At 32.0% G+C, this 26,339-nt stretch overlaps 1 protein-coding gene across 1 annotated transcript; it reads left to right on the top strand.

Moving 5' to 3' along the window:
* The first annotated feature begins 402 nt into the window (after nt 1-402).
* LOC149477972 (dopamine receptor 1-like) lies at nt 403-25,356 on the top strand. Its single transcript, XM_089709635.1, has 7 exons — nt 403-432; nt 15,334-15,421; nt 19,612-19,792; nt 20,161-20,289; nt 21,353-21,598; nt 22,365-22,612; nt 24,971-25,356. The coding sequence occupies exons 1-7, from the start codon at nt 403-405 to the stop codon at nt 25,276-25,278; spliced, it is 1,230 nt and encodes a 409-aa protein (XP_089565761.1). The 3' UTR covers nt 25,279-25,356.
* Nucleotides 25,357-26,339: the final 983 nt, after the last annotated feature.

Raw genomic sequence — 26,339 nt, 5'->3', positions numbered from 1 at the left:
TCCGATTTTACAGTCACAGTTAAATTTATATGTAGCCTTAGTTACATATTATATTCTATTATTGTACCTAAGATACAATCTATAAGAATTATTTGAAGTACCTATAGAAAAAAATCGATCACAAGGCGGTATTCGAACCCACCACTTCGCACCATTTCTCATTTTTAAAGCATTCGAATGCTATAAAACTAAACAAAGATACAATCTATTCACGTATACCTATATTATATTTAAATCACATAATAGGACACAAAATACATTTTTAATTTTTCCATTCTATTCCAGAGATGTGACATCTAAAAATGAAGTTTGGAATATGGCGGTTGAGGCGCCCTGGGAGCTTCCTGCTAAAAGAAGACACGAAAATTTGAATCGGCATGCGTCAATATAGATAGGACTACAATGGAGTACAATTTTATATCTCCGACCAATGTGAGTTTATTTATTATAATATTATTAACATTTATTATATTAACATTTTGTTCTTAGCTCCCTGACCGCAGCATTTCTAGTGTTAAGATTACTTTTTTAAACTGTTAAAGAGAAAAAATCATAAATTATAAGCATAAATTACACTAAAGTTTAAATAATTTTGATAAAAACAAAGTTTTTCATGCAATTTGTATACTACGTGGTACAATATTGTTTCTCTGTATGAAAAAAATCTTAAAAAATGCAGTAGGTGAGTAACTTACCATTAGGCTGCAAATCAAATATTATAACCAAAATTCACGCTGTTAAAATATATATCAAAACATACGACTAAAGAAATTAAAAACAATATCCCCTTTTTCCATCCTTTGGCCGCAATATCAAGATTGTAACCCTAAGAGCCACTCACTCGGATTGATTGGTCAAAGCCCTTTGGAGGAAGATCACCTTCCTTACTTACAGTTCAATTGCTATAGGAACTATATGGGTCACCATAGACTGTATAATATGCACCTATATATAAGATTGCGTCATCCTGGGTCTGTTATATTATGTTTTACTATTAAATTATTATTAACTAGCGGTCCGCCCCGGCTTCGCCCGTGGTACATATTTCGCAATAAAAGGTAGCCTATGTTCTTTCTCAAGGTCTAAAGATTGTCTGTGCCAAATTTCATCAAAATCGGTTGAGAGGTTTAAGCGGGAAAGCGTAACAGACAGACAGACAGAGTTACTTTCGCATTTATAATATTATAGGGATTATTAATGTACGTGCATGTAAATCTGTGACTTAAAAATTACTTACTTTAATATATTATGGGTAGAATAATCTACTATTTACAATTATTTTAAGCAAATACTTAATTTTTTATAACTCTAGGTATTAATCGAAAATAATAAAATATATTTGGCAATATTTTGTACAAAGTCTACAAGATATCGGGTTAGAATTGGGTCAAGTTTACACCTTTAGACCCTCGTATCATTTGTATGAATTTGTAAATATATGTTCAAGTTCAACATAAATAGTTTAGTAAGAAGACCCAAAGATATTTTCAAACTTTTTACTATCCCATGCTAATTCAGAAAACAGACCTTTCCTCTTTATAATAACAGCTTATACAAGTTTCAAAGTGTCTTTCTTTTTCTCATTCTAATAACATTTTCATTATTAATTATGTTTCTCTACATTTACCTAAGTCTGTAAAATTATTATATTTTATAAGGCTCCAGTACTTACTGCTCATAATATAGAATACTAGCTTACCGCCCGCGGCTTCGCCGCTTTTTTTAAAACCTAATACATTATAGATGTACTAAAACCTTCCTCTTGAATCACTCTATCTCTATATATCACTCTATATATTAAAAAAACAACATCAAAATCCGGTGCGTAGTTTTCAAGATTTAAGCATACAAAGGGACATAGGGACAGAGAAAGCGACTTTGTTTTATACTATGTAGTGATCTAAGTCTCTTATGGATCATTCATAACAAGTACTACACGTAAAGAAATAACTTTATTACATTACATTCCGACACAGAAATCTCACCTCTATTCACACTCGTTTACGTATAAGTGCGAACCAAAATTGTTAAGCAGCTAACCGCTAGAATGAACTACATATTAAATACTAATTTTGTGACATGTCGGCATTCGTTACAAAGGTAATGAAATCGGAATATTTCGGTGACACGTGATGTTTGATGAGCGGTAATATATCGTAAAGCGAATTAACATTGGTATTACTGAAATTTATTACGTAAAGCTCTGGCTCTATTTCTATATTATGTAAAACACATTATAGGACCATTTTATACTAGTGTATTCTCAAAAACAAAGTTAAGTTATAAGGAATAATATTGAATTATTTAATACTATTGATACACCAATCGATATCATTGATATATCGATATTTGAATACTCGTAGGCACTCTTCTAATATTGATTACCTATATTTATTGGTTTCTTCTTTTTTTTAATCATTTTATTAGACTAACCGCCCGTCCCGGCCTCGTTCGCATTAATCCGGGATATAAAAAAAATGAACTAATAGCCTATATGAAACTTACAGATGACGTAGGTATATTTCTATTGAAAAGAGTATTTAAAAAATTGGTTCAATAGATTCAAAGATTATGTATACCTTACCACGTTACAAATTCACATGGTAGTATAGATTTTTACAAAAATATAAAGCATAATACATATAAGAACGTAATTTCACCCGAACCGAACGCTGTAAGATATAAGAACACATAAACTCCGACATTTTCATATTGAAACATAAGAAAATTTCATCGAATCTCCCCTGTACAAAGTTTACACAGTGGAAGCTTGTGTCACATCCAATGTGTAGACATTTATGTCTTCCGTAATGTATTAGCCGAGAGAAATTTCATGTATCATGTACTTATAAATAATTTTGGTGTGAATAATTTTGTACATCAAAATGTTATTCTAAGTTCTACATTTAGGAACACTATTTGCTCAACATTTTTTGATGTCGTATTCCCCTTTCGTAGCCGTGGAGAACATAATTAATAATTATACTTTATTAATAATTTATCTTTAATTTGTATTAAATCTATACTAATATTATAAAGATGAATAGTTTGTTTGTTTGTTTGTTTGTTTGAACGCACTAATCTCGGGAACTACTGGTCCGATTTGAAAAATTATTTCGGTGTTAGATAGCCCATATATCGAGGAAGGTTATAGGTTATATTATATCATCACGCTACGACCTACAGGAGTGAAGCCACGGGGGTGAAACCGCGCGGTGCAGCTAGGTGATAAATAAACTTACGGCTGGTTCACACTTTGATTAGTGCGAGTGCAGGTGATTAGTGCAGGTGTTTAGTAACTACGTCTGGACAGGAGTGTTTAGTGTTTAGTGTTTAGCGTAGTGTGTAGCGTCGCGAATTGCACCATTGACCTGCACTCCCACTAATCACCTGCACTCGCACTAATCACTTGCACTCGCACTAATCAAAGTGTGAACCAGCCTTTAGGTACACTACTTTAAACACCTCATGCTTAGGATTTTCCTTTAACTGAAATAAACTGCCACCTATATTTGATAAAATATGAATAAGTAGTTACAAAAAATTGTTTTTTAATTTTTTACGTAGAATAAAGATACAATAATAAACAACCCGGATTATACTGTTATAGAATATTGAAATTCTAACAAATTAAATTAAGTCGACATAATCGTAGGTAAGGAATCGAGGTGAAATGTTGTTCAGAGCAATATAAATATTTCAAGGGTCATATCTTAGTGATTAGACATTCCAATGTGTTTTGCAATAGATCTGTTACTACCATTATATATATAATTGGATAAATTCCATTTTAAAAGTGGGTTTCTTAGGACTTTTGTAATATATGTTATAAAATTAAAAGGTAGGTATATTGAAACCAAGTATTTTAAATTATTAGGTATTATGTAACTAAAGTTATTAAAGTCCTTGTGCTTATAAAAATACATTTTTATTTAATACCTGCCTCTCTAGCCTAATTTGTATTTATTATACCTAAATTATAACGTTATAACTACACCCTTAACATAAACCCGTAACTAACCTTTAATTCTGCTTCATATATTATTGCTATGAAAGCTAATATATCAAATTTCGAAACAATTCAGCCGTTCAAGTTGGCCGCAACTCCACCTCAACTAGAGAATAAATAGATAATTCTACAAACGGGCGAAATTCGAATCGAAAATTAAACTTTAATCATCTGCTAAGTCTTTAATTATACCACCAATTTGTAGTGTGCTATTAATTTGAATTATTTCTCAAATAAAGAATTTCGTATGAGTGTTTATTACGAGTATACTTACTCAAAAACACTAGATCGATTAAAATAATCTTGCATTCATTTCTGAGTTTCTGAATGCCGTCGGTAGACTACATTTTAAGAAGTACTATTTTTGGGTGGGGCAGCAGTATAGAAAAACATATAACTAGAAGTAAATAACAACACATTGGTATTACAAATTGTTTATTTATTAAGGTCTTAACTAATTTAAACATGTGTTACTTTAAGAAAAGCCGTCGTGGATTCTGGCAGACCCTTCTTAGCTCTGAGCGTTCAATTTTATGTTTTTTTTGTTTCGGCAAGAGGATCTCGGCATACAGACGATTTTCACTCATGGCAGAACGAAGCTAAGTCTTGACGCGCCGTAACGTACTGTTAGACCTTTCTATAGCACAAGTCGTACACGGCTGGGCCAGTAACATAGCAAGTGCAGTTTATATGCTCGGATAAAACATTTCTGAAGTCTTTATCAGTTCTGTCACTTCCATGTCTTTCAGAACATTCATTGCCATATGTTATTCTTCCTACAAGTGGTACCACAGTTGAGCTTCACTGAGGAAACTACTAGTTAAGATATAAAACTCGCGAAAGGTCTCTGTTTGTCAAAAACTCTTCGAAAGTCATTTGCAGCATGTTATAAGGGTGCAAAGAGATCAAAGAATATGCCGGTAAGTTGGTCTCCGAGAAACGTTCTTCCAACAATATAATTAGCGAGTTTAGGTAGGGAATAATTAACGATAGTTTCCAAAACTGAGTAGGACTCTCTGCCAGAGGTTTTTCCGATGCATCTGAAAGAAAGAAACAAAGAAAAAATATTTATTGCCACATGCTAACTTAACAACTACTCATATTACTTAAAAAATAGAATAATATATGAATCTGTCTTTTTGCTATGCCGGGCATTATAAAATCAACTTATAGAGCGTCTGCGATCACTCTTGCCTCAGCTATGAAACTGCAGCTGTGATCGTCCACACTTTCACGATGTTTTTTTAATTGTCTATGATTCTTTTAATGTGATTCGCACACTGGAGCAAGTCAATGTTTTTTTATTGTAACACATTAATAATCGGAATAGGTATATTAAGAAGAGCTGGAACGTCAACACATTTACACATTGCACATTTTAGGCCGGGAGATACTGACACAAAATTTCGGGTCATTTGTAACAGGATGGCGGTCTAGAGGGGTCTTAGCCCTTAAAAAAGATGTAGGCGGTAGTGTCATGCCATACTTTGACGATGTGACTTACAGTCCGCCATACCGACGTGAATGCGTTGATTTAAAAAAAACAATTCAACCATTTGTACCGGGCTAACTTTTGCACAGGTAACCATCGTCGTGCAGCCATTTACTAAAATCGCCATGCCATACTTTTCGGACGATTCCAAATGGTCGCCATACCGCGGAAAATCTGCAAATTTTTGAATTTTTTTTTCTCGCCGAACGATTTGTACCACCCTACATTTTTTTTCAACAACTCCTAAATGATTATAAATAGAAGTGTGATAATGCCATACCTGTGGGAGGTGACGAATGTGTATAAGATTTTTTTCTTATTGTAAGATTTTATTCGTAGTTTGAACGATTTGTAGCAGTATGGCACTAATTTTTCCCTCTATTTAAAGTATGGCAAATATAATAATGGTCACGTTGCATCATATACTTTCCAAAAAAAAAATGCCGTACTGGTACAAATCGCCAATTCTTTTCATTTTTTTTTTTACGTCTTGGCTTAAGTCTTACAATCATCCGCCCCATGTTTGCATTCTGCGATATTTTTTTCTAGGTAGAATTGTATACAAACAAACAGAATATAATGATCCCATACTGTAAAAAATTATTTTACGTATTGTACAGTCGTATTTTTGAAACGTGACGAATAAATTAATTTTTCAAGTATGGCAGCACTTTTTCCCCCTACTAGAAGTATGGCAAATATAATAATGGTCACATTTTATCAAATACTCTCCAAAAATCCAAATGCAATACTGGTACAAATTGTTTGGCGAAAAAAAAATTTTTTTTTTGCAGATTTTCGGCGGTATGGTGGCCATTTGGAATCGTCCGAAAAGTATGGCATGGCGATTTTCGTAAATGTCTGCACGATGATGATTACCTATGCAAAAGTTAGCCTGGTACAAATGGTTGAATTGTTTTTTTTTTAAATCAACGCATCGCGTCGGTATGGGGGGCTGTAAGTTACACCGGAAAAGTATGGCATGACACTACCGCCTACATCTTTTTTATGGGCTATCGGTAAATTCTAAAATTTTTGTGTTACAAATCGTTTGACTTTCGCTATTTATCCGACGAGTTCGACTAACGCCCACGCAACTAGTCCGCCGGTACGAGCGTTCTGACCATCATTTTTCTTTTAGTCATTGCGTAATAAGACCTCTGTAGAACCGCCATTCTGTTACAAATGACCCGAAATTTTGTGTCAGTATCTCCCGGCCTATGTATGTGTCATATTTTGCAATTGTTTATAAATACAGGGTGATGTAATTGGTGTAGTACGAATATCTAAAAATCTATGAAGAATTTTGTGATACAGTAAATGGAAGAATTATAGACTATTTTACAGTATTTAATAAAATCATTTAATTTTTTGTTCATTTTCATTAGAAATGTCAATTTTTCTCACCAAGGTGGAAATTTGGATGATAAGGATCTTGTTAGAAAAATATAAATTTTGACTAAAATCGACATTTTTACCAATAACAGTGTGATAATGAGCTTTTACTAAATCAGGCACACTTCTCGAACTCTATATTTTCTCTTGTATCGGCTTTTCGGTAACATTTCAAAAGAAAAAATTTCATCTGATCAAAGTAACGATACCACAGCTAACATTTGACAGTATGTACATAAACAAAATGATGTCGATAAAAACATTTCAGGTCGTTTGAGAAATTTGCCATTGCCAAAAAAGCTCATTATCACACTGTTTGTATGCATTTTCTGAGTAAATTTACTATGGTAATGTATATTATATTTTAGACCATTAGAAAGTAGATATTTCAACGAACAAAAAGCCCCCAAACTTTTTGTAAAAAGCTGATATTTCGACGTCAGAATTTTCGATTGAAAATTAGGTTGTTTTTTTGGTATTAAATTGAAATAAGGCGAAAAAATAAATATTTTCAATCAAATAAATTACAGTGTATTTGAGACACAATAAGGTAACTTTTCACCAAATATAGTAGAAAAAAAATTTTTTTTTGAAAAAGAAATAAAAAACCAATAACTTGGTTTTTTTAATATTTCACCTAAATTTTGAGGTTACGTGAAAAAATTGTTAATACAAAAGTACAACTTTTGTACTTTTTATTACCTACAACTTTGCCATTGAACTTTTTTCCATAGGACTTGTAGTTTTGTTGGAAATCAAGAGAAACCATTTTTTATTTATTTATTTATTTATTTATTTATTCTTCACTGTATAGGAAATACAAGATTAAGACGACACAAAATAAAAGATACAATCGGCATACAGTGGGCGGCCTTATGGCTATAAGCCATTTCTTCCAGGCAACCGTCGGGTAGAGGATAAAAATATAATAACTTCGGTAGTGTGAGCCAATAATTAACATGAGTTATAACTTATAAATATTTGAATAATAAAATATATAGTAACACATATACATAAATATTATATACGTATAGAATATAATAATCACATACATACATACATATACAAATATCATACACATACTTACAGATACAAACAGCAATACGATAATTACATAAATACTACAATTAGAGGGAAAGGAAATAATCTTTCAGCATTTTCTTGAAAGAGCTTATTGATTGAGCACAACGAATTCTCTCAGGTAGGTTGTTCCATAAACGGATTGCAGTGACAGTGAAGGAGGAGGTGTAATATTTAGTTGAGTGTATAGGGAAACTAAGCAAAAGATTGTTGGAAGATCTAAGAGAGTAGGTATCAGTTGTAAGGAAGTTAAAGTTAGATTTTAAGTAGGAAGGAGAATTAGGACAGAAAAGAATAGAGTAGAGAAGTTTGAGGACATGCATATTCCGGCGTGAACGGATTGGCAGCCATTTAAGTTTCCTACGATACTCGGAAATATGGTCAAACTTTCGCAGCCCATAAACAAATCGGATGCAAGTATTTTGGAGCCGTTCGAGTCGATTAAGCTGCTCTTCACATAAGTTTGTGTAACACGCATCAGCATAATCCAGGAGTGGCAAAAGAAGAGTCTGCGCAAGCATAACCTTGGTAGGTATAGGTAGGAAGTGGCTTAACCGTTTTAAACTGTTTGCGGATGCATACACTTTTTTAGAAACAGCTTTGACTTGTGGTACCCATGATAGTATTTCGTCAAAGGTTAATCCCAGATTTTTCACCTCAGAAGTGTATGGTATAACAAACCCATCGAGTTGTATACATGGAAAATCGGTCCAGTTAATTCTTGAGCGTAGTTGTGAACTTCCAATGACTATTGCTTGGCTTTTTTAGCCTTAAAAGCTCCCCCCCTCCCACTTCCCGAACTCGGATTGTCTGTAATTTATTTTTCCTTTAATTTTTATCACATTCTCCTCCTTTTCTAATGGGTTTCATCCTACTACTATTTTTTTTAGGTTTTTATCATTTTGGAAGGGATTGGCCCTGGTGTATGTTGGGAGTGAGCGCACGTGTTATTTGTATTGTTTTTATGACCTGAAATTTAATTATTATTTGATAATTGAATAATTATTAATACTTTTATCCAATTGATTATTATTAGAATAAATAATTAACTTCATCAATTGATTTACTTTTAAATTATAATTTTACAGGTAAATTATGAGAGCTTTCATAATTATATTTGCATATATTTATCTACAACGCACCCATTTTACAATTCAAGTCTAAAATGAAACTAGAGTCGCATTTATTTTTGAACATACTGTAAGTGAAATTGCATAAGTGTGAGTACTGTGAACATGCCAGCTTTCCTTAATTGACCGATATACCTAGTTGAAAAGCCACTTTTCTTGTAGCATTGTTGCTTTCTTTGGAACATTTCAAAAGGGCTGTGGTCATTTGGATATTTGGTTCTTTGAAAACAGCAATACATTTAAAATTTTGTGTATTATCAAAGGGGTTACCCTCGTCCTATATTATGTATATTATAGTATTTATTATTATAGTATTATATAGCGTATAATCTACAGCCTTCTCCAAAGTTAATTTAAACCGCAACTACGTTTATTTAACAATTATTATATAATATATATCCCGCTTATTCAAAGAAAAACTCGCATATTTCCCGTTCCTGTAGGATTTCCGGTATAAAAACTATCCTATGTGCCCAGTTACTCCCTAGGTACGTGTGTGTCAATATTATGAAAATCGATTGATCAGTCTTTACGTGAAGGAGTAACAAACAAACTTTTGCTTTTAAAATATTAGTAGGATATTTCACGTAATATTATATATTCTTTTCGTAATTCTACCTACATTTACTTCCACTTATGTATCAAGTTTGCTGAGTTACAGCACGAAGTATCCCGTTTCGCTGCTCATTAGTTAGAAAAGTGCTTCCGACCGCCCAGTAACTGTATTTGTTCTTTTGTCTCTGAAACTTTTGTACGCTTTATTATCATCGTCATTTCAATGAGTAAAACCCGGCTGAAAAGCGATGGTAATTCGATGTGGGTGCTTTTTAATTTTATTGGTTTATAATGACATTATTTCAATGAGTATAACCCGGCTAAAAAGGGATGGTAATTCGATCTGTGCTTTTTAATTTTGTTGGTTTATAATGAGGCTCTAGATTAACTAGAGATTATGTACAATTAACAGAGACTATTCAAAATTAGGGTTTAATTAAAGAGAATAATAATAACTCTACATCGTACTTGAAACATTTGGTTAATCAGTTTGGCTTTTTTTATATAGGTATTGCAATAGTTCTCATATTTCACACATACTTAGCAAAGAGTTTGTTAAGTTAGGGCTTATAGACTTAAGACGTGTAGTGTTAGACGCTTGTCTCTACATGAACTTATTCAAAGTGTAAGCCATAAAAGTATACAATACGCGTTTTGACAACGTTTTATATGAAAATGTTTTTAAGTTTAAAATAAAAATAAATACTCATCCAATACTGTAATAATAGTCCTGTCAATAAATAAATAACAATTCCCTCGAAAATATTCTTCAAAATATATGAAAATAAACGATAATACAATTACTGGAGTAGTAAGTAAACAAAGCTGCGCCCATTCATTTACGAGATCTTTACGCTCGAATACCTTAACAACAATCGGTGCTGTTGAATTAACTCGCGTATATTGCAAAATGGCCTCTATGTACAGGCAATGGAGCGTATAATCGCGTGAATAAATTATTTTGCTAGTGTGTTAACAATCAGGTGCTATACATATTCATTGAAATGGTTTCATTCAGTCGCATTGATCGGGTCTTTATATACATGGTATGAGTGTATGAGCTTTTTTGAAAAGGCAGTAAAGATTCGTTTATCTATTGAGGCACTAGAAAATATGTAGAGGTTATTTTAATATCGATATGACTTAAAAAGGTTTATTAATTATTTACTTACTAGTTCTTATTTCTGAGTAATGACTATTGATCTGTAGTATGTTGTAGGAATTCTAAAATGGTCTGGAAGATATAACCACGTACACAAAGATATATCTACAAACTAAGAATATAATGTTTAAAAGCAAAAGAAACAGTAATATTGTAATATTTATTCTCTTTCAGTAACATGGAAAAATAAGTTTTAATGCAAAAGTTCTAGCTGCGTGAAGTTATACAATATTTCCGCTGGAAGTATTCCATGATTTTGTTCCAATATTTGTTGCAAACGAAAATTGAAACTTGGCAAATAATCATTTTCTCTGTTCTACTAATTTTAAAAAATGGTATTGTATTTTTACAAAATTGTAACGATATACTTTTCTTATTATTTCTCCGCTGTCTTTTTTGAATATTATAAAATGTTGGTGGCGTACATTTTATGGTTCATATTGTAAAGAACACTGTATTTTAATTGAAATCATTATACAGGTGCGCTTTTTAAGCTATTGCATAGCTTTTATCTCAGACTTTGAGCGCGGCGACCGAACGTAAAAATTCCGTAACGAAAAAACCTAACACCTACACTCCAACCACCACAGCGATGCGATGATATATTTTTTTTAGTTAGTTAGCCTGGCAAGGCATGGAAAATTCGCTTAAAGATTACAAAGGAAATTAACTGTTTTACTCTATTTTATAATACCTTACTTGAAATGTTAGCATATATTTTTTATCAGACCAGGTTCTATTATATTATAGGGCAACGTAAAACTATCGTCTGAAAAACTGAAGCGAGCGTTGCATTTAACGTTTTAACAAAAACGTGTTTGTTACATACAATAAAAGGTGCTACTTTTTGCCTCACTCTTTACGAAACTATTTGTAAATTATACAAGTTTCTATCGCAAAGAACACTACGTCTTTGTAATATTTCATTACCCGACTACGGCAAAGCAAAAGGAGGAGGAGTATATGTATGTATGTATGTATGTATGTATGTATATATGTATGTATGTATGTTCATCTGTTCCCTCGTAACTTCTAAACTAGTTATCAGAATTCGACAAATGATATATCATTAGAAGCGTCTTAATTGTCCGCTGGTTATAGGCTATATGGGGTTTCACAAAATTTAATGTGGCGCCCTCTAGCGGACAAAACATACAGAGTAAAAAAATAAAGTTAAGATAAATATGCCGTGTTTGGTATCATTTGAAAGCTTTTTACTTGCACATTTTGAATATATATATATATTACTAGCATTTGCTTGTGACTTTACTTGTATTCATGGGCTGATTGCATATAATTCATATCTTTTCGTTCATAGCTTCTTTATTAGTTCATCAATTTAACTTTTGTTAATATTTTGCGCCACAAATACACTTTAATACCAAAATAGTACAAATAATAAAAAGTAAAAAAACTAAAACCCAACTACGACAAAAAACGACGCTGAAAAAGTATAAAACAAGATTTTCAGAATTCCACTATGTAGAGATAAATTTTCATGTTTGGAAAGGCGTAGTCACACGTTACATATATCTACCGTAGCACTTTGACAACGTGTGACTACGCCTTTCCAAACATGAAAATTTATCTCTACATAGTGGAATTCTGAAAATCTTGTTTTATACTTTTTCAGCGTCGTTTTTTGTCGTAGTTGGGTTTTAGTTTTTTTACTTTTTATTATTGTAAGAGAACGGCTCTAGTTTTAATGGACTTTTAATGGGTTTTAATTTATAAAGCTCTTTCTTTATTGAATTCTACTTTGTGATTTTCTTTATATAGTTGCTACGGAAATATTGGCCAATTTTGGATTTGTACTAGCTCGGGTTAATGCCTAGGGCGGCAAAATTTTCAGTGTCGGCAAATTGTTAGAGAATATTAGTTTACAATGTAATTTTTTCATATACGATTATTTGTCGGCGAAAATAATCTTAAATTTATGTAAAGTGACGGTAAAAAAAGAAATAGACTTCCTTTTCTATATTTTTTTTAATACAAAAATGTCTTGGCGCTCAGGTTAAATTTTGCTCTAATTGCTGTCTATATGATACGGCATAAAGCTAACAGAACCTTAATATGTTAATCACAGTTCACACAACTTTATAAATTATTCATTGATTAGATAGGTCAGACAACTCTAGGTTGTTGTGCTTTAGACAACGTTTAATGTAGATGACAATTGACATTATTATCCTACTAATATTATAAATACGAAAGTTTGTGAGGATGTGTGTGTCTGGGTGTTTTACTCTTTCACGCAAATTCTATTGAACCGATTACAATGAAATTTAGCACACATATAGAGGGAACTTGGATTAACACATAGGATAGTTTTTATCCCGGAAATCCCACGGGAACGGGAACTATGCGGGTTTTCCTTTGAAAACGCGGGTGAAGCCGCGGGCGGAAATCTAGTCATAATATAATGTTATTTATGTATCTTACTCATCGCTTTTTTTTGGTCATATTAAAAAAATATCGTGATAATAAAGTATTACATGTATAAATATGTACATACCTCTGTATACTCATGGTATAGAAACATATAAAAATACATAATTCCCAAGAATATTAGGAATCACATCGCTGACCCGTTCAGGTCATTTAAACTGTCCTCAAACTAGTTTTTACAAGTTTGGTGAAACATGTCTCTACAGACCGTTTCAGAGGTCAACGCGATTTGAATCCCTTTTGATAGCTTAGTGTTCAAAAGTAGGAAAATGGTACATATATATGTTAAAGCGTGGTTGTATTACGTAATTAAATACTGATATAATATTTCTTAGACATCTTTACTCGACCAAAGTCAAGACAAGAATGACTCGCAACTGCAGACGACCGTTATTTATAGAACGACTATTCGAGTGGCGTGACTGTGTGAGTCAGCGCTGGTGTTATTTGTGTTGTTTTGATCGTTATTTTGAATATGACATGTAATATTATTATTATTTGATAATTAAATGATTACTAATACTTTTATCCATTTGATTATTATTAAAATAATTAATTAAGTTCATCAATTGATTTACTTTTAAAATATAATTTTATCTTTAAATTAAACGCGCTAACATATACATAGTTTAAGGCTTTGCTAGATAGAACGCGTAACTATAAAGCGCTAAAGCGTTGTAGTTGACTGTATGACGGTATATTACCGCGTAGCTGGTAGCTGTACTCTGTAAAAATAATAATGTCTTCGTCAAATAGAATTATACTATCGTTATTAGCGCACGCCAAGCGCTAACCTGACGCCGCTCTATGACGCCAATTGGTTTTGTACTATGCGCTGATACACCGTCAAACCGAGCGACAACACTCTGACGCACGCTAAGAACGCGTTTTTTCCTGGTAAATCGATAAAGCGTCATAGCGTGGCATCACTTGAGCATGCTAACACGCGCTAAAAACGCGTTCTATTTGACAAAACCTTTAATACTCATTTGTTGTACAAACTCAAACATCGGGGATTTAACACGAGCGAAGTTCAAGCATCGTGACTTTGTAATGTTTGAGTTTGGAAAATTCAGTCTTGTTACACGGTAACGCCTGTATTTATCTTTGCTTAAATTAATTATGTATGAAATTATCACATATTACAATGTGAAAGTATTTTATTAAGTGTCTCCTACTTTTTGCCGCTTATAGGAGCTTTTATGTAGGTACGTTCCGATTCGATTAACAATAGGGTCGATTGTGCACCATTTTGTGACGTCATGTTAATTCAATTGAATAAATTGTATAACATTTGTATTTATTGGTGTAAAAGACAAGTAATACCGTTATTACCATGCAAATCGAATTTTTAGAAATTCGATTTTACTATTGTAAACTATTGTATTATGTTTCATATTTAAAATAAAATTAAGTCATATTACATCTGTATCGTTTAATATCCATGGAGAATATTCAACTGCACTCCAAACATTGCAGTAGGAAAATATTAAGCTACGCTTTTAAAAACACAGTACACATTATACACGAAAACATAATTAGTTCCTTCCATCAATCCTTAATCTGAGGGGAGAAAGACGCGTAGCTGATAAAATGTACGTGATCTTTGTAGCAAGGGTCTTTACCATCACCTTGCTTCTAACAATTACGGAAAGCTATTGAGATTTTACCTTATTTTGCATGTAAATTCTTAGATGAATGCGTACATAATAGACAAATAGAGATAGAGTCACAACTTCTTTAAACTTTAGATTTACAGAAGTAATATTAATCAATATGATGTGACATTTAAAAATATACATCTTGGAAATATTTTTATACGTAAAAATTGTTAACTAATTACTGTTACAAGGTTATTTTATTTAGAAAAGCAATTTATATACCTATGTTATTTCAAACATATTATCATCATCACAATGATTTTATTCAAAATCTATTTAATCAAAGACCAAGATGAAGACATAAGTTCAAGTATTCAAGTCAAATTAAATACAAAATAGACAATAAAATAATGCTCTAATAAATTAAATTTCATAACAATAATTATAAGTATTGTTCACAGGCGGTGATAGGCACGAACGAGACGACCGTCGAATATGAAGACGCGGAAGACCCCGACGCAGTTACACTACTCTCTATTCTGGTTGTCGGTAAGTGTAGGTATAGGTAACTTTACTTACTGACAGACGTAACTTTTGCTCTCAGAGGAATAAACATTTATTTAAATTGCAACATTTCTACAAGAAGCTCTGCTCCTATTGGTAGTAAAATTTGAACACAAAAAGAATTGTTCCATTCAAAACAGATTTTTTGAGATTAACTTGTTCAAACAAACAAAATTCTCAGCATTGTTAGTAGCGTAGATTGTGCACAAGATAATACCAATACTTTCAAGTCTTATAAAGAAAAAAAACAAAGGGCTTTAGAATGTAAATTCATCCGTTACTGTCCTAAATACGTTATTTGACGTAGGTTTAACTCATTAAAATCGTTGTATGATACAGAAAAGACTGAAAATATTGCTATATTATAATAATAGAAGAAGAAACTAGTTACCCACAGTTATTTAATACGTTCTTAAAAATATCAAAAGAGGAAAATAGTATTAATTTTAATGTAAACGTCTTTGAATAGAGAGATAATAATTTTTGTATTTTAGTATAAGTAATTGGATTATAACCCAAGTCATGTAAATTAAGAATCAAATTTAATGAAGCTATCGTAATAAGCAACAGCATGTTATTCAATGCATATTTATTAAAAAATATTTCGACTAATGTACCTTCACAATTTCCAATCTATACTTAATATTATAAAGCTATAGAGTTTGTTTTTTGTTTGTTGCTTGAATGCGCTAATCACAGGAACCATGTGTCCGATTAGAAAAAATATTTCATTGACATTTATATAGCCTATTTATCGAGGAAGGCTAATATATCATCACGCAAAGACCAATAGGAGCGGAGCAATGCGTGTAATATGTTACCGTAAACACATGGACTCCTCTGAATACAGACTAGACACTATATTATTATTATTAATTTACTGAAAACACAGAAATATTAAAAAAAACATGACAATTTAATTACGAATACTGCGACACGATTTTTTACTATTATTTGACTTTTGTCAAGTAAAACGTTAACCATTCAAGCAGATTACTCTTCCAATAACTGTTAATGAATTTTCCCGTATTTTCACTTTGTTTATATTTGTTTTTCATTTAACTTAAAGCCACTGTAATTATCGGCTATCGATTACAGGAAGCCTGTACTTGACAGGCAACAGAAAAGTGATTTATACCCGTTTTCGCAAAAAATATGCCGTGCTTCTTTCGTAATATTCTCTTTTATTATATATAGCGTGTTTTTGGAGATACACAATCTCATAAAATTACATCAGTTCGTACAAGAATTGGTTTGGTTTATTACCAAAAAATCAAATTTATGTGTTTATGACTCAAAACAGGCATACATATTTAAAACTGTGATGTTATAGAAAGCAAAAAAAGTAACAAAAGTGTCTCCGCTAATTAATGATTAGAAATATATTGTTTTTAATAAAATTGATTACTTGATCATCTATTGGTTATTTGAACAAAAAATAAAACGAATAGTGAACTATATTAATTACTAGCGGTCCGCCCCGGCTTCGCCCGTGGAACATATTTACGTTTTCTCTACATAAGAACCATCCTCGTACTTCAAGGAATATAATAGAAAAGAATTATCGAAATCGGTTCAGCCGTTCACACGTGATGCCGTGACAACGCGAAACGGGTGCGGACCCGCCGCGTCTTTCCAAACTATACAAGGCCAGTACGCAACGGTGTGAAACTAATCACGTATAGTTTGGAAATAACTTTTTAACAAAGTTCTTTCAATCTATACAACAGCAGTACACAAATACTCGCGTATACTTTGTAGTGAAGTAAGTAAGAATAGCGCTCCAAAATATACAGCGCTAGTACGCATGCGGACTAATCGTGTATATTTCGGAGTAAGCGCGGCGTCATTCCATTGCTCGCGTTTATATTATTGTATTGCTGTTTTGAAATCTATTATTAAAATGCATGTGTATTGTGTTGCGTACTGATCGTATATTTTTTGTATCGAGGATGCTTGTGTCTTCGTTCCCGAATATACTGCACGACTTACAATTGACAATAGTGCTAAAATATAAGAATCTAATAAGTCCAGAAGAAGACGGTTGCGAGGCGACTATTTTTGTGTAGTTAAAAAAAATACGAACCTAACCTCACCCATAGGTAACCCTTATATCTGTTACCTATTTAATTTTGTAAGCTTACCTAGGTAATAATATTTTATTCCATATTTTACTGAATCAATCAAGAAGAATAAAAGTAGATAGATAAAATAAAGTAGATAGCTGTACAAGTCTTTGATTGCCTATATATTTATTATTTCGCTCAAGCGTAAGTGGTGTAGTAGCTATATTTAGTTATACATATTTTGCGTACTGATCGTGTATAGTTTGGAACGAAGAAGCAAGCATCCGCGTTACAAAGTATACACGGTCAGTACGCAAAATTCGTGTATATTTTGTAATAACAAACTTAAAAACAGCATTACAAAGTATACACGAGCAGTTTCCTATGGTTGCGTTCTGGCTATGTATAGTTTGGAAATACGCGGACCCGCCGCCTTTTTATAGCTCCCGCCGCGAAGCGCGTCGAACGCGGCAACTGATACACAAAAATAATCCTTATGGCATGATTCTGTATTCACGCGCGATGACTTATAGCGTATTTCATGTATAACTTTGGTGTTTCTACACCGATTTACATGATTCTTTTACTATAACCTGCCCAGGAGTATGAAGAATAATTGTGCCAAATTTGGTTAAAATCCGTCGTGTAGTTTCTGTTTCTATAGCGAATATACAGACAGACAGACAGACAGACAGACAGACAGACAGACAAAAATTTTACTGATTGCATTTTTGGCATCAGTAGCGATCCCTTATCACCCCTTCATAGTTTTTTTTTAAATATATTTCATGTACAGAATTGGCTTCTCTACAGATTTATTATAAGTATAGATTTATTGTATGCTTAATTTATATCCAGTGTTTGTGCACAAAGGTGAACTTTAAACTGTTCTGCGTATGCTCATAATCACCAACAGAATATATACTACAGTTATTTCATAGTTAAAATAACGTGGTTAGAGTTTTAACCTCGGCTTAGTTATTTCTACAAATTCTGCATTAATGTAGGCTCAAAATTCAATACATATGCGAACGTATATAAATACATACAAATATATTAGATAGAGATGATAGCTTTCTGTACAGTCATTTACATTTCAAGCGTTTTCTTGTAAAGCAATTCGCTTGAAATGTATTACTTATAATATTTCAACTCCATGACAAAACCTTAATTTATGTCTTACTCTAACGTGTCTTTATGGAACTAGTAGGTAATTATATACTTCATTGTAAATCCCACCTAAGAACCGTTATTTAACGTCTATAATACATAGATATCTTAAAACGGTACAAGACGCAATAAGTATTTTTATTAATCTAAGTCTTCGGCAACGTATAGCTATACTCTATAGGCTATAACATATTATTATTTTTAAGAATATAATTTGAATGTGACTACGCACGCGCGAACGAAGTCGCAAGCACAGCTACTCTATAATGTGTATTTGAATTAAGATTACACGTCAAGACGTAGATTAGGAACAAAACAAACAAACAAAAGGGTTTCTGAATAATCTCATGGAATATTGATTGTCATGTATGAATATCGGCTTTACAAACAAAGCTGTAATTTCAATAGCTTTGCGTTAATAGAACAAAATGTTTACATTGTAGAGTGAAGGTCGAAAATAATAAAACTCCTTTTATATCTAAAAATACTTTGTTTAAAAGTTAAAGCTGTGACCCTTATCTGAAAAATACAATAAATTATGTCTAATTTCTTTTCAATGTGTTATGTAACATATACATATTGCATTTTGGAATGGTATTAATATAAGTAACTTAATGCGTCGATTCCGATAGATAGTATGAAATTTCCTACCTAAAACAAGTCAGAAATACATCTCTAGAACCAGATATTTTGAAGCAATTTCTACTATTCAATAAATGAGACACAGCATAGTATGCAAAAGCTTTTTATTTATATTTACAATTAAATATACGTATAATAAATCTACTAAGTACCAATAAAAGTTTCAGAAAATATCTCTTCGTAAGCCATCATCAATTTAACATGCCTATTTCTTATTCTTATGAAGGTCCCACAGCTTTTTGTCCTCTACATAACCCAATATGTTCTATAATATCTATAATTATACAGTATTTTCAGGCATATTCCTCTCCCTGCTCATATTCGTGAGCGCAGCGGGCAACATTCTGGTCTGCATAGCGATTTACACGGACCGTGGCTTGAGAAGGATTGGCAATCTGTTCCTGGCTTCACTGGCAATCGCTGATATGCTTGTGGCAGCGGCGGTTATGACGTTTGCTGGGGTGAATGACTTGCTTGGGTAAGCTTTTTTTATTAATTGTAAAAGGTAATAATGGGAATGAAACAATGATTATGAAAAATGAACTAAGACACTAATAAAGATATTTTTTCAATAAATTATTCGATCTATCAGAATGAAATTAAGATTACATAATAGTTAAAAAGAATATTTAATAGCAGACAACATTATCATACAGCGATCACAATTTGTTTTGCCCTGCTATCTTTAGGAAATTAATTATTCCATATCTCAAATAATTAATTAAAATTCAATGAAATCCGGAAAATTGAGGGAAGAATCGATTAATTATATAAATAAGTACCAACCGTTATTCATATTACTCCACTCTGTAAACAATGAAGAATAAATAAATATTAATTCATCAGGTACTGGGTGTTCGGCGAACAGTTTTGCGACACGTGGGTGGCGTGTGACGTCATGTGCTCCACGGCTTCCATACTCAATCTTTGTGCCATTTCATTGGACAGATACATACATATTAAGGATCCGTTGAGGTTAGAACAAATAAAATAGACTTTAATTGGTTGTTAAATTCTAGATATATATCTCTGCATTAGTGAACTCAAACGAAATGAAAAATAAGAAACATTAATGAATTTGCTGACGAATTTATATAGGCAAGTGTGTATCCGCCTTCATCGACAGGCACTTTTGAACATCGTGAGGAATTAACAAATAATAATTAAAAAAACTAGCAGCGGGATTTTTTCTTGCTAAAATGTAAACCAAACTTTTTGTAGATGTAGAGGTATAGATTTTCAAAAATGTTTTTGATAAGCGCAATTGACTTTGTAAAAGCAAAAATAGATTGAACCGATTTTCTATTTTATTGTTCCCACGATTCTGGAGAGCCTTAATAAAACGTAAAATTAAGGTTACAATCAAATCTATTTTCGACGCAAAGATCAGCGGGTCATGTAGTCTGTAAATATAGAGTCATTTGCATTCACTATATGGATGCCTATGCAAAATTTTAAATCAGAAATGAATTTTAAAAGTTTTCAAAGATTTATCTATAGTTTTCAAAAAATATAAAAAAAATCGAACCCGCGTCTTCGCAGCAAAGACAGTGGCGAAAGGCAAAAGACGCGGGTTCGTATCCCGCCTCGTGATGTAATTTTTTCTAAGCTATAAAACCAAATACATATCACACAATTCCCACATTTCTAATATTATTGTAACAGCCACTCAGAAAGACTGTTTGAAATTTAAATCACAATGGATTTGTTCAACATCGAACGTGTTCCGAAGATTCAAACATGAACACGAGCTTCTAAATGCATGCACTTCACGTTATCACAACGTCCTCATTCCATATTTCAACCAGTTCAAGATTTATTTTTAGAATGTATCTTAAATACGTCTACTAGATCTTTCTTTGTAGTAAAATGTATTACAATCATTGTAACTGTTTCGGAGTTAAAATAAAACACACCATCATTGTTTGAATATTTATTTCCAAAGACCCTTAACTTAACTCAAAAGCGATATTTTCGAATAACAACGAGTTAATAAATAACCTTAAAAAATCAATTTCTAACCTATTCTAAATTGCAGATACGGCCGATGGGTGACCCGCAAGGTTGCCATAGTAACCATAGCACTCATCTGGCTTCTAGCTGTTATGGTCAGTTTCCTGCCCATCTCTCTGGGTCTGCACAGACCGCCAGAGGAGACAGTTACTACGGAGAGACCGCCGCGGTACCCGACCTGTGCGTTGGTTCTGACGCCGACGTATGCGATAGTGTCGAGCTGTATTTCGTTCATACTGCCGTGCATTGTTATGATCAGTATATACTGCAGGTGAGATTGTTTCTTCTCGTGCGAATGTTTATCTGTAATAATAATTACGTTTAAATAAGTTTGCTACTTCTTGTGCATATGTTTATCTATAACAATAATTTAACACTTTATTGTACACCTAAAGCATTTTGTATTTTGGTGATTCAAAAGCGATTCTGAAGTATAGCTGAATGAATAATGTTTGAGTTTGAAAACTACAAAATCTATCAATGTCTTTTGATCCTTAATCGTAAGACATGCATAAAAACTGTTTAAAATAAATTTCATTCAAGTATTTCGAACATTTTATATTAGATATTTGTTATTACGTATACCCTAATAACGATATTGATGATACCACATACCACTAAAGTGAGGGAAAATCCCGTGAAGACAAAGTTATAAGTACTCTTAAACATAAGTATCCATCAGAGTCTTATTATCTGTGGTCCTCTTTATAAGATTTTTGAGTCACTTTTACAATTCTTTAATTATCATCAAATTTCAGCTTTATCAAAATATTGCAAGCTTTTTAAATATCTGTGTACTTATGTATTAAATTTCATTATAAACTAAAAATAATTGATAGATGAGTCCAAAAGAAAGAGATTGTCATTTAGTTTATTGTAATGAATTTTAACAATACAAAAATTTTAATAATTACATTAAGCGAAAAATACTCATTATAGAAAATGTAAATAAGGAAGTAAATATATTGGTACTTAAAGCATATTGCAACACAAGTTCATAGGTACACACTTTCATACTAACAGTCGTTATTTCACAGATTATACTGCTACGCTCAAAAGCACGTGAAGTCCATCCGAGCAGTGACCCGAACGGTGCAGCTACCAGACAACCGCACCAAGTCGGTCCGGACGCGCGTCCACACGCACGTTCACTCGTCTCCCTACCACGTGTCAGACCATAAAGCTGCTATCACAGTGGGAATAATAATGGGAGTCTTCTTGCTGTGTTGGGTGCCGTTCTTCTGCGTGAACATTGTGGCTGCGTTCTGCAAGACATGTATACCAGGTAATTTGATTATAATTGGTAGAAATTGAAGTGTATACATACGCACGTTTCCTAGTCTCCCTACCACATGTCAGACAATTAAGCTATGAGTACACTATGCAAAAATAATTTAATAGAATATTGATATTATGTTTGTTTATTGTAAAATAACGAATATTGTGTTTATATTAATATTAAAAAACAGGCATAATTTAATCTTAAGGTTTAACTTAATCTATACTTTGATATATACTTTTTATTAAATATAACTAACTATTTTATATAAATAAAATGCCATAGTTCAGTCTTCTGTACCCATACAAAGATTATCATCTCAATACTATTTCCACCACAATAACTTCGGTAAACTAAGAGGGATTAGAGGATTAGCCGTAATACATTACACTGGTCTAATGCAGATTGATGGATACGATAAACATGCACAAATATTTGGTCACATATAAGATAAGAGTAAACCACAATAGCACTAAGGAAAATACTTTCCATATTATGATTTAAATTCGTGAAGAAACTGGGGGACCTTATATGATGTCTTAAAGCAGTATTATTTCCAGTTTGTAGAAATGACTGAGCGTGATCGTACAGCGCTATCTCGTTAAAACACTGGAAGTAATACTGCTATGCGACATCATGGTAACCCTTCAGGAATCAGGATTAAGGAAGGAGGAAGAGGAATTCAAAAATTACGACATATTATAGCATATTCTTCCAATCTTGGCACCATGGAAAATAAAGATGATTAAAAACTTACTAAAAATAAAATTCTACTTATTTATATCTTAAGATGAAAATCTATATAAACAACAATGAAATTCTATACGCACGCCTTCTAAACGGGCAAATGTCAAAATTGTAATCGATACGATTACATTAATTAGATGTCTGTAAATAACCATTTGCTCTTAACAACTTCCTGTTCTATATTTAGGAAGAAATAACAAACTGAGTGAATATAATTGTCATTTAATATAAAACAATTCGGAAAGAGTTCGCAGAAATAAATGTTTTAATTAAACACAGATTTTGTTATGATTTTACGTAAATATATTTTGTACGTTTTTAAATATAAATAAATATTATTCCTTTATCGAATTATAGTGAATTATAATAAAAAAATATCAGCTAATTGACATTTCATCATACCTATAATAATGAACATAAAAAGTCAAGTATTTTTTAAATTAATAAGTAAAAATTATCTGTTATTGGAATCATAAAATAGTTGCTTAAATATGTAGTAATGAAATTCTCTTATAAATTTTAGTTATTCTAGGTTATTCTAGACTTTAACAAAACGGTAGTAATGATTAATGAGGCTCGGGTCTGAGGACGGAAGTTTTAGCGCTAATGTTGTGGAAAATATACTACATATTTTAAATTTATTTTCTACATAAAATATTTGCATTTTCTATGAAAATTATCTATGTAAAATAAATATTTCAGTTTTATCATTTCTAATATTTTTTTCGATTTATATTGCTGGTTTAAATTGGATTTTCGTATTCTAAAAAATCTGAGTCCATTCATATTCATTCTAAAATCTTATCTCATGACAATTACTCACATAATATTTTAATGTATTTTTAGATTTTATATGCGTATTTGAAGGTTTTGTTAAAAATCAATTAAACACATAAATACCGTCACACATACAAAGAAAACTAATAAGCGTTTCTCTAATAAATAATTAATATAAATGCCTGAGCATTTCAGGAAAATGTTCTTATAATTATTTCCTTGATATTTGGGTCAAGCGCGATAGGAAATATCAACAAAATTATATGTTATTATTTTGTGTTGGAGATGTTGTTTTTAATATTGCTTCCAATTTACCGGATGAATTAAGATTTGGTACATAATATGTTTGGATATTCGATGGAAAAAAACAGTTTTGTTTAATATAAATATTTGGAGATGATAACAAAGACTCAATTTGAGAATCTAAGATATATGTTGGTATTATTCTTTAATAGACAATGTAATATTAAGTTTGCAACACTGTATCTTGAATCTATATGTCTATGTCTGTTTCCTTTTCACTACTGTACTGCCACGCCATATTGTATAAGTCGGTAAGAAATAAAACTCCACATTATCAAAAGTATCTGCTGTTTTTATTTCAACTACAATATAATTATAGCTTCTTAAGAAGTTATAATATTTAGTGAAAACCATGTTTTATGAATTTTGATTAAAAAAAAATAGCTTTTATTACTACGCGATTATTAATTACACAAAACCATTCAAATATATAACCTTTAACATTATCAATCTATATTGAAAATGCAATCAACCTTTTACCTTTCACATTCATTGTTCAACATAATTAAAATACATTAACAAGGAACATTGTTACAGATCTCGCATTCAAGATCCTCACATGGCTCGGCTACTCAAACTCAGCGTTCAACCCGATAATATACTCAATATTCAACACGGAATTCCGGGAAGCGTTCAAAAAGATCCTAACCTCAAAATATCCTCCTTGCTGTGGTTACCAAACTGTACGAGCGAACACTCCAACTAGAAATGACAATTTCGTCACCGACTATGGGACAAAGACGCTCGTGGTTAGGAGAAGTGGGTCTCTGGGGTTATCTGGAGTCGACCCTACGCCTCGTTCGTCTGCGGAGTCGGTTAGGCCGCTACGGGACTATCACATTTGACAAGAAGACGGGGGTAGCAACAATGGGCTACTCGATAAGAGCGATGTGGTTTAATCATAAGAATTGTTAAAAGTGCGCTCATACATATAGAATTCAGTTATTAGTATTATCACAGATTACTAAATAGTTATTACGTATTATATTGGCGTCTCTACTTACTAAACTCACTCTGCATAAAATAATGTTCTGTTAATGATCTGTGGTATGTTTGGTCTGAAAATTTTTAGCTTTTATGTTTTAGAGGATACTAAAAAGTTTATACTTTTGCGGTTTTAAGCATACTTTAATATGAATACTCTACATTAAATTGTGTCGTCACCGCTTAAACTGTAAAACGGCTGTTAAAACTTTATGGTGAATTTCTTAAGAAATGCCATGTCGTAATAATATGTGATTTTATAAAAAATACTTTCCACATACTAGTCATATTTCATCTTTCGATAGCGAAGACATTCGTAGAAATTAATACTACTACGAAATGTAAAAAGAAAGACGAAATGATTGATTATTATTTATTATACTTTACAAGGATGAAGTTACAGGATTTTTAAAGAGATTATTTAAAATCTCGATCAGACAGGTTAAGATCTAAACTTTATTTGACTGTAAAGAAAATCAATCAGAAACCTATGTATAATGTTTATGCCCTTTGATCTTAGGAAATAGCATTTTAAAATTGTGTCGTTATAAAATATTAAAACCGTTTACTGGATATTTTTATTACCAACTTTAGTACCAAGTCTTTGAAATTTACTGTCCTATATTTTAGAATAGGAAATTAAACTACGGTTTAACTATATTCCAATATAGCTATACGGAGTATAACTTTTTACTGTGAAAACATTATTTATAATTAAAAGAATCTTGTACTAAGTATCTGTGAATAATTGGTTTAATTAAAATTATTTTTTCAAAATATGGGCGCGCTTTCATAAAATGAGATGTTCTTATAGATATTAATTACTCGTATACTTGTATTAATTAAATGTAAATGGAAAATGGAAAAGGCATAAAGGTTCGCGCATATTCAGATAAGGAGTTTAACCTTTTAGGTTTGTGCT

This window comes from Colias philodice, chromosome 23 (assembly GCF_061535455.1).
Source record: "Colias philodice isolate Cphi_HAF_F1 chromosome 23, ilColPhil1 Martin Lab GWU primary, whole genome shotgun sequence".
NCBI classification, from domain to species: Eukaryota; Metazoa; Arthropoda; class Insecta; order Lepidoptera; family Pieridae; genus Colias; species Colias philodice.
Note: the sequence above shows the minus strand (reverse complement) of the source record. Positions and strands in the feature narration are given on the sequence as shown.